The sequence below is a fragment of the Hakea prostrata genome, chromosome 10 (assembly GCF_041222555.1).
Source record: "Hakea prostrata isolate BN-2017 chromosome 10, UWA_Hpros_2, whole genome shotgun sequence".
Lineage (NCBI taxonomy): Eukaryota > Viridiplantae > Streptophyta > Magnoliopsida > Proteales > Proteaceae > Hakea > Hakea prostrata.
In genome coordinates this window covers 3,935,852-3,946,543 of record NC_142609.1, presented here as the reverse complement: position 1 = coordinate 3,946,543, position 10,692 = coordinate 3,935,852, and the positions used below count along the sequence as shown (strand labels likewise).

Sequence of the window (10,692 nt, the reverse complement as noted above, 5' to 3'; positions counted from 1 at the left end):
CATCTTAACTTCATAAGAGTACTAAAATTCAATTTGTTTTTTGCTGTTTCAAAAGCATTAAATCATTTTCACTTCATAAGAGTACCAAAATTCAATTTGTTTTTTGCTGTTTCAAAAGCAATTTTTTCTAACAGAAGCCAATGAAAATAGAGTACCAAAAGTCAATTTGTTTTCTGCTGATTCAAAAGCATTCTTTTCTAACAAAAGCCAATGAAAACAGCAAGATGGAGTTGATAAAGTGGGATAAATTCCCACCTCATTGAATCAAAGAAACCATACACATTCTTAACATCTAGTTCTTTCTTGTTAGAAACAATTTTATTTATTGGGCAATATAAGATGTGCTTCGCACCTGGCCTAAAGGGGATTTGAACTCTAACCTACTACTTAGATGTATTGGTTTTTTTTTATCAATTGAGTTACCCTGGCAGTTTTAACATCTAATTATGAGATTCCTATATACTTAGATGCATTGGTTTTTTATCAATTGACCCACCCTGGCAGTTTTAACATCTAATTATTAGATTCCTACATAGGAAGAATACGTTGATCTCCAAGTTTCATTGGTCAAATTTAAAAATAATAAGCAGCCATATTTGAAATTGACCAGAATCGATCATTTTAGTATAGGATATAATGGCACTCGACAGCATCACATAAGTTTCAGCCTCTGTCTTCCACCAAAGAACCTTATAAATAAGCTCCAAAGCCTCAGCTTCACTTGTCATCTACCATGGCAGACGCACACACATATTCTGCATCAAAGAGGTAAGTGTTTCAGATCATTTAATGGATTCCTAACAAGACCCATTTACCAATTTTCCTCACCAAGCATTTTCTTGCAGATTGGCTGTTGTTACAGGAGCCAACAAAGGGATTGGATTGGGGATATGTCGCCAGTTAGCCTCCAATGGTGTAGAAGTGATTTTGACAGCCAGAGACGAGAAGAGGGGTGTTGAAGCAGTTGAGAAGCTTAAGGAGTTTGGATTATCCAATGTGGTTTTTCATCAGCTGGATTTGATGGACCCTGCTAGTATTGATTCATTTGCTCATTTCATCAAAACGCAGTTTGGAAAGCTTGATATCTTGGTAGCTACAGAAATCTTGTACTTTTAATTGTATCATTACAGAGACTTACACCGGAATCTAGTCATAGAAATTACTGGAATCTTGGATTAGATTGGTTGCTTATTGATTTAAACTGAAATTTGTTCTAGGTGAACAACGCAGGTGTTTGGGGGATCTTATTAGATTATGGTGCTAGAGAAGCCCAAACGACAATGGAGGGTTCTGTAAGTCTATGATTTCTCTCTTGCATTTGTACTTCATATTCTATGGTTCTCCTGCTAACAATTATTTTCATATCTGAAATGGTTACAAATTCTAAGCTTGATCCTCAACTCACACTCGTGATTCACTCTTCCTGAACTAATTGAAACAAATTGTGCAGCCTGAAGAGAAGCTAGTAAAATTTTGGCAACTCGCGAGACAAGATCATGAGATAGCTGAAGAATGCATACAAGCAAACTACTATGGAACTAAAAGAGTGACCGAATCACTTCTTCCCATCCTCCAGCTATCTGATTCACCCAGAATTGTAAATGTTTCTTCCTCTGAAGGGAAGCTTCAGGTACTGATAAAAAAAAATCTGATCTTGTAAACATATTGGTAGATACACCTGAGAACTTGCTCATTTGAGTTGGAGAGTTGCTGACAAATACTTCTGTTTTATGGATGAAACAAAATATTTCAGGGGTTGCCTCTTAAGCTCTTGTAAACAAAATATTTGTTTTAGGTGACTAATCTCTTTTAATATGTTGGCTGTAGAATGTCTCAGATACCTGGGTCAAGGAAGTGCTAAGTGATGCCAATGGCCTCACAGAACAGAGAGTGGACGAGTTACTGAACACGTTTTTGAAGGATTTCAAGGAGACTCATGGGTGGCCTGCCTATAAGATGTCTAAAGCAGCTTTGAATGCCTACACAAGGATTCTATCAAAAAAATTCCCCAAATTCAGAATAAATTGTGTCTGCCCAGGTTATGTCAAAACCGATATTAACTACAACACAGGGATATATACTGTTGAGGAAGGAGCAGCAGGCCCTGTAAAGTTGGCTCTGCTGCCTGACGATGGTCCTACTGGGTTGTTCTTTTTCCAGAAAGAAGTGGATTCCTTCGAGTGAATTATGTAATGGGTTATAATCATTTTTCCATGTTAGAGGATTGGGGATGAAGATCATCTTCTTTTGTTTGAAAGCTGTTTAAGATATTTTCCATGAGATAATAAAGCTGGAAGAACCATTTTCATGCATTGTGTTCTTTGGTCCCATGTATTAGAAAAATTTTACACTGACGGAATAAAGAATGTTAGTACACCGATATATAGTACTGAATCATATTTGAATCTTTATAAAATTCTTAGTTTCCTTGGTTGCAATGTATGATTTTTTGCTGCTGCTGTAGTAATGTTTGATTTTTCATTCTATCTTTTTTTTTGTAGAAAGAGGTCTATATATTAAGGCGCGACTCATGCAAGGCATCAAGATTATACAAATCTAGAAACCCATAATCCAAACAAGGCCAAAGAGTCCAGCACACAACGGACACAACCTTACCAGCAAGGAAGTCAGCCACAACATTACACTCCCTCTTAACATGAAAAAAAGAAATATTTTGGAGCCGAGATGCAAGAATCACCACTTCCCATACTAAGTTTTGAATGTCTTCTGGAATCAGCTCCAATTTGGTCACGCATTTGATCACTTCCGTAGAATTTGATTCCATTAGGACGTTGCTAAAACCCTCCTCCAAAAGCTATTAAAATACCTTCACGTAGAGCCATAATCTCACCAATTAAAATTGAATCGAATTGGGCTGGGATCGCAAACCCTTTAATGGGCCTTCCATCCAAATCTCTGCACACGAGGCCTAACCCACTTCCTTCGCTATTGAGGGCGGCATCTACATTTATCTTCACAAAACCGCGTGGAGGGCACATCCACTAATCTAAATCACCAGAAGCTTCCTCCCTCCGATGATGGCTGTCTACACAATTCCTCACGCCGTTGCATCTAGAAAAATCCAGCGTCTCGGCCATCGCCTTCTCCACCACCTTCTCTGGAGTCCACTATACCCCCTCAAAGATCAGATTGTTTCTCGCTTTCCAGATTCTCCAGCAGATATGAGCTATTAGGGATGAAGCTTCCTTGTAGCCTTTTTTTTCCTTCGGCAAACAGCTCTTCCATTCGCTAATCGCCTTGTGCACCATGGGATTGGCCGGCGGCAAGATGGAAAGAGGGGATGCGAACCAAACCTTGTGAGCAAATTGACAGTCCAAGCAAGATATGATCAGTAGATTCTAGGTCATTGCATCTGCTACATTGAGGATCAAAGTGTTCAATTCTCTTGGACAACTCAACCGCTGAAGGTAAAGCCCCTGATTGGTGGGCATAAAGCATGGTTGGTGATGGATGAAGTCACAGAAATGATTCAAAAATTTGTGTAATGGACGACACCTCTCTTCTTGTCCTTTCTAGACAATCAACTAATGTGAATTTCTTTACAAGTAAATGTTATCATGTGATGTTAATTAAACAAGGATGATAATGATAATAATCTATCAGAATTATTAACTCCACGCTGCTTTTTAATTCCTTTAATGTGACACATCCTCTATAATTCATTTAAAGAAGTTCTATATTCAATGAGAAAGGGTGCATGGTGCATGCCTTGGGTCTCTGGTTGCTGCATTTTTTTTTTCTTCAAGGAAGAAGGTTGCTGAAGTCTCTAGAAGTTCACTCCCATTGCCCACTACCTGTTTGATATGTAGTTTCTCTTAAATGATATAACCTTGTTAGTAAAGAATCAAACTGCTTTGAGTTTTGGATCATATTAGAATGAATGTTTGGAGGAAACAACCCAGGTTTAGATATTGGTTTCTCATTTTACTGGATTTCGAATACTATCAAAATAGAAAATTCACCAAAATTGAATTTGGCTTTTTGGAAACCAATTTTCTTTTTAATTAAAAAAACTTATTCGGCAATAAAATGAACTTTCTATCTACTACATCATTTTGAAAAAGCCTCAAAAAAGCACTAATAACGGCATTCATAAAAAATGCCGCAAAAAATGAACGTTAAAGTCTATAGCGGTGTTTAAGAAATGCAACAATAAATCACTTTTAACGGCGTTTCTAAAAAATGCCGCAATAAATTACTTTTAACGGTGTTTCTCAAAATCGCCGGCAATATAATGACACCTTCTTGGCACTTCCTAAACGCCGGTAAATGTGCCGTTGTAAGTTACCATCATCGAGTTTGCATTTAGTGCTGTTGTAACAATATGACAGTGCTTTTGCTGGCTTTTTTGCAGCGTTTTTGAAGCGCCGGGAAAGGTTTACAATGACATTTTTAGAATTATGGCGGCATTTCCAAAACGCCGCTGTAGGCCCATTTTCTTGTAGTGCTCCCTCAATCCAAAGCTAACACTCGGATCACTTCCCTTTTTTATTTGTTATTTATTTAATGTTTGCATTTTTTTTATTCCTTCCTTTTGTTTATGCATTTTATTTATTTATTAATTAGATGATGAATGGTTAGGTTATGCCCGTTTTATTTTTAGTTTCAACTCGATCACATTAAATGTATCTGTTAGGACTGTTCATTTAGTTTAATTAATTAATTTGAAAACTTTGAATCCTTGCACTCTCGCGTTACCATTAAGAGCGATTACTTTTATTTTGCAAACAAGTACGCGCTTGGCTTAGAGGGAATTTGAACTCTAACCTCCTACTTATATGTGTTGGTTTTTTTAGCAATTGAGCCACCCACGCAGTTTTAACGTCTAGTTACTGGATTCCTATATACGAAACTTATCTTGATCTCCAAGTTTCATAGGTCAAATTTAGAAATAATAAATAGCCATATTTGAAATGAATTTTTATTTGTGGCACCGCAGCAACGGTGAGGATTAGGCCACGTTAGCATATGTGAATCAAACGGTTGTAAACTAAAGGGCGGGGTATGTATGTAAATACAAAATTTTACTTTTACATTTGAAGGTTTGAAAATTTTAGAATTTACAAAATTACATTCCTGCATCTACTCGATGAATTCCCAAGTTCCCATTGTTACTAATCTGCTCTTCAACAAATTGGGATTGAATTTCTCTATTGGCTTCCATGGTTACTAATCTACTCTTCATCAAATTGAGACTGAATTTCTCTACTGGCTCCCATGGGTGTTTTCACTGAAATATGAAATAAAACAGCTATGGGAAGTAAAGCAAATCTGGGCGTTAAGTAACAAGAAAACAAAAAATAATTGTACCTACAGATTCGGGTGAGTTGTTGTTGGGAAATATATTTTCATTCATTGAAGCATCACCATCGAGAGATCGCGCCACCCCTTGAGGAAGAGAAGGAAGATGAAGGATCGAAAAGAAAATCCATCCAACCATATTCCACAAAATGAGTTTTGCATCATAGGGTAGTTTAGGGTTTGAAAAGCATAAAGATTAAGAAATTAAACCTACAAAAGAGGGAAAGGGAATAAGATTACACATCCACAACGTTCCAAACAAAGAGACGATCGCAACATTCGTAAACCTAACACTCTTGGAATTCTACACCATCGCAGCACTCGTAAACCGAACATCACCCTTCTGGAATTTAGGGCTTCGCAAAGCAATGGCACAAACAAGAACCACCGCTGCCCTCCACCACAGTACCGAAGATGAAGCTTCTTAACTTTGATTTTGAGAAGAAAGAATCCTAGGTTCAGACACTCGAGAACTCAAAGGAAGAGTTTGGGATTCATCGGTAAAGATAGTAGGATGTAATTTTGTAAATTTCAGAATTTTCAAACCTTCAAATGTAAAAGCAAAATTTTGTATTTACATACATATCCCCGCCCTTTAGTTTACAACTGTTTGATTCACATATGATGACGTGGCCTAATCCTCACCATTGGCGGCAGGCTGCTGCGGCCGCAAATAAAAATCCATTTGAAATTGTGATCAGAATCGATCATTTTAGTATATGATGTAATGGCACTCGACAGCATCACGTAAGTTTCAGCCTCTGACTTCCACCAAAGATCCTTATAAATAAGCTCCAAAGCCTCAGCTTCACTTTTCATTATCCAACAGCATAGTCATCTACCATGGCAGACGCACACACATATTCTGCATCAAAGAGGTAACTGTTTCAGATCGTTTAATGGATTCCTAACAAGACCCAGTTACCAATTTTCCTCGCCAATTATTTTCTTGCAGATTGGCAGTTGTTACAGGAGCCAACAAGGGGATTGGATTGGAGATATGTCGCCAGTTAGCCTCCAACGGTGTAGAAGTGATTTTGACAGCCAGAGACGAGAAGAGGGGTGTTGAAGCTGTTGAGAAGCTCAAGGAGTTTGGATTATCCAATGTTGTTTTCCATCAGCTGGATATGATGGACCCTGCTAGTATTGATTCATTTGCTCATTTCATCAAAACGCAGTTTGGAAAGCTTGATATCTTGGTAACTACAGAAATCTCCTACTTTTAATTGTATCATTACAGAGACATACACCGGAATCTAGTCATAGAAATTCCTGGAATCCTAGATTAGATTGGCTGATTGTTGATTTAAACTGAAATTTGTTGTAGGTGAACAACGCAGGTGTTTGGGGGATCAAATTAGATAATGGTGCTAGAGAAGCCCCAACGACAATGGATGGTTCTGTAAGTCTATGATTTCTCTCTTGCATTTGTACTTCATATTCTATGGTTCTCCTGCTAACAAATATCAACTTATTTATTTTCAAATCTGAAATGGTTACAAATTCTGTGCTTAATCCTCAACTCGCACTCGTGATTCACTCTTCCTGAACTAATTGAATAAAAAATGTTTCAAATTGTGCAGCCAGAAGAGAAGCTAGTCAATTTTACGCAACTTGCGAGGCAGGATTATGAGACAGCTGAAGAATGCATACAAACAAACTACTATGGAACCAAAAGATTGACTGAATCACTTCTTCCCATCCTCCAGCTATCTGATTCGCCCAGAATTGTAAATGTTTCGTCCTCTGCAGGGAAGCTTCAGGTACTGAAAAAATCTGATGTTGTAAACATATTGGTAGATACACCAAAGAACTTGCTCATTTGAGTTGGAGAATTGGTGACAAATACTTTTGTTTTATGGATGAAACAAAATATTTCAGGGGTTACCCCTTAAGCTCTTGTAAACAAAATATTTGTTCAGGTGACTAATCTCTTTTTAATTTTTTGGCTGTAGAATATCTCAGACACCTGGATCAAGGAAGTGCTAAGTGATGCCAATGGCCTCACAGAACAGAGAGTGGATGAGGTACTGAACAAGTTTTTGAAGGATTTCAAGGAGACTCATGGGTGGCCTGCCTATAATATGTCTAAAGCAGCTTTGAATGCCTACACAAGGATTCTATCGAAATTTTTTCCCAAATTTAGAATAAATTGTGTCTGCCCAGGTTATGTCAAAACTGATTTTAACTACCACACAGGGGAATATACTGTTGAAGAAGGAGCAGCAGGTCCTGTTAAGTTGGCTTTGCTGCCTGATGATGGTCCTACTGGGTTGTTCTTTTTCCAGAAAGAAGTGGCTTCCTTCGAGTGAATTATCTAATGGGTTATTATCTTTTTTGCATGTTAGAGGACTGGGGATGAAGATCATCTTCTTTTGGTTGAAAGTTGTTTAAGATATTTTCCATGAGAGACTAAAGCTGGAAGAACTATTTTCATGCATTGTTCTTTGGTCCTATGTATTAGTAAAACTTTTCACTGGTGGAATAAAGAATGTTAGTACCTTTGGTATTGGATCATATTTGAAATCTTTATAAAATTCTTAGTTTCCTTGATTACAATGTATGATATTTTGCTGCTGTATTTGCCAAGAAATCTGTCACAAGATTTATTTATCTCTAGTAATATTTGATTTTTCAATCTATCCAATCTAAGAACGGCAATAATTTTCACCACGTTTGTAATATATACCAAGGGGGCCTTTTTATTGACTATCAAGAACACTACCGCCACTGCATTAGATTTTACTCAATTTTTTTGCAGTTTTAGTTCTCTTGCCATCTCCAATCCACCTAGTAAAGCTTCCACTTCTGCCTCCGAATTTATTTTCAACCCCAAAAAGAGCTGAAACGCCTATATTTGTCTCTTGTTCCTAAATGCATCTTGGGGTCCTATATTACTTTGATTTCCTATGGAGCTCCCATTAATATTCAATTGGTCTTACCCTAATAGGGTAGCACCATACACCTCTCTTGGTTTAAGGAAGTTGCTCAAGCACTTTTCGGAAAGCCACTTCTTGGGGTAATGTTGGCCTTGAGAAACGTCTCTCAATAAATGCCACGTGGTGTAAGGGACTTCTCGGTATATACTTTACGTGGTGTTCGGAATGTCACTTCTTGGCAAAAGTTACGCTGCGAAGGGATTCGGCTCAACTTTATCCAAACGTCTATCAAAGCATTAAATGCTTTGAAGTGCATTGAATGCCCAGTGCTCATTAAGAGGCCCCTCATTTGTTCAAGTCTTTTCGAGTATTGTTCTCTGACGATTTGTCTGGAATTAGAGGGATGGATATCACATCTAAACCCATGTGACTTTGAACTAAAACCTTAAGAATGCCTAATCCCGTACAAAACACCTTCACACAAAATCCTATTGAAACAACTTGTATATCACTGATCGAATAATAAAAATAAAATAAAACCTTTTCCCTTTGTCGTTTTATTCCACAGAACCAATTTTTTTCCTTCTTCTTTCAGTTCCTCTGTTTTGGATCTACGCCCCCACTTTATCAGCTTCTTAACTTTTTTTTTTTTTATTGTAATCATTACGTCAATATCAAAAACAAGAAAAAGTTATAAAAACTTCAAACCCAACCAGCTGAGCAAATTTTTTTTTTTAATGTAATCATTACATCAATATCAAAAACAAGAAAAAGTTATAAAACTTCAAACCCAACCAGCTGAGCAAATTTTGTACCGCCATTTTTTCCGCTAACAATCAACCCAGTAAACCACGAAGCAAATTTTTTTTTTTTTTTTTTTTTTTTCCTTTGTTTTTCTTGATCGTCTCTCTACGATCTTAAATCAAGATCGTCACAAGAAAAAAAAGATAAAAAAAAAAAAACTTCAAAAAGATAAATTTGTTCGAAACTTTATCGGTTCTTCTGGCACCGTTCTTCTCATTCTTGAATCTTCGCACATTTCTGATGATGATCCACCGAACCTTGTTCTAAACACAAATAAAACACACAAGAGAAATTTAACTTGATTTGACTAAATCAATCCTATGTCCACTAGAGAAAAAAGAAATTCAACTATTTCAGAAAACTGATACTACTCTCACATCCACAAAGTGTTACCTTTACTCTTTACTTGCCTTATTACCTAGGTTATCCCAATTCCCACATACACTATTTATAGGAAAACCTAAAACACTAATCCCAATATAATAACAATTTTAACTCAATACTAATAATTGACCTAAACCTTGTTTCAATTACAAATACAATGAAACTATAATTACGTGGACCCATAGAATACAAGACACCTAAACCCAACATCATTATTGTTGGAAGCTTACCATGGTGGCATCAGTTTTGTTGGAAGGAAGATTTAGGGTGAGTTCATGGAAGCACAAGCAATTCCATCTATTGTGTCTTGTGGGGCAAAAGGTCGGTTCTCTTTGAAGGTTTGAAGTGGGCTATGGAGGCCCAATATGGTTCTGTGGTGATCCAATTCGACTGTGCAACTTTGGTGGACTGGTTAAATGACCTCTTCATCCCATAGCCATATAATGTGGCTTCTATTATTGAGGATATCCGAACAGTTGGGCAAATTCAATCATTGTTGTTCCTAGGGGTGTCAATAAAACCTAGTTGACCCGGCCTGCCCAACCCGCCCTAAGCCAAGCCTTATTTTTTCAACTCAATGGGTGGGCTTGAGTTACAAAATAATGAGCCCCAAGAGGGTCAGGTTAGGTCAGTTTATGGTTTAGCCCATAGGCTAACTTGACCAGCTCAGCCCAATCCAACCCTATGTTAGTTTACTTTAGTTAAAGCTATACTTAAAAAAGTTAAATTTAATACAAAAATAAAATACCAACGTAAAAGTTGCTTAGGTGGCTTCAACAAAGAGGCCAAGTTTAATCTTCCTGACTATGATAAAGATCTGAAACAGATGGATGGGGTGACCAAGACAATTTCTTTGAGATTTCGGTCTAGATAGGAATTATGATTGGGAGCTAACCAAGGAAGAATTTGTTACTTCGCTATGAGAGCATTGGATTCTATAGGGGAAGCTCAAAATATAGAGGTGTGTGACACTACATAAATGTGGTTGATGAGGAGCTCGAATGGGGCATTACGTCGGAAGAAGGATTTTGTGTGGGTGTAGCAAAGTAGGTGATGGTGGTGAATTGTTGTTGTTGAAGTCCAAGAGGTAAATGGAGGAGGAGAGGAGAGCGAAAGAGGAGAGAGATTCCATTAGAAGGATGAAGTGATTAAGAGTTAGAAACTTTGTAATCGTAGGTGGATTATAATATAATACACATGCTTACTATTTGGCAGTCAACTAGATGGAACTTGAGCATTCAAAATAGGGGTTGATAAAAATTCGGATTTAACATGGGGGAGGGGGGCCAAATAATTAGAGGCT

At 37.4% G+C, this 10,692-nt stretch overlaps 2 protein-coding genes across 2 annotated transcripts; both read left to right on the top strand.

Annotated features, from left to right (window-relative positions):
* Positions 1-680: 680 nt before the first annotated feature.
* Positions 681-2,450, top strand: LOC149001568 ((+)-neomenthol dehydrogenase-like). The gene is made up of 5 exons (XM_089138121.1): positions 681-768; positions 846-1,089; positions 1,218-1,292; positions 1,451-1,630; positions 1,828-2,450. Exons 1-5 carry the CDS (start codon positions 734-736, stop codon positions 2,182-2,184), a joined length of 891 nt encoding a protein of 296 aa, XP_088994247.1. The 5' UTR covers positions 681-733; the 3' UTR covers positions 2,185-2,450.
* Positions 2,451-6,148: 3,698 nt separating this feature from the next.
* Positions 6,149-7,895, top strand: LOC149001567 (short-chain dehydrogenase/reductase 1-like). The gene is made up of 5 exons (XM_089137041.1): positions 6,149-6,200; positions 6,278-6,521; positions 6,650-6,724; positions 6,906-7,085; positions 7,278-7,895. Exons 1-5 carry the CDS (start codon positions 6,166-6,168, stop codon positions 7,632-7,634), a joined length of 891 nt encoding a protein of 296 aa, XP_088993167.1. The 5' UTR covers positions 6,149-6,165; the 3' UTR covers positions 7,635-7,895.
* The last annotated feature ends 2,797 nt before the right edge of the window (positions 7,896-10,692 follow it).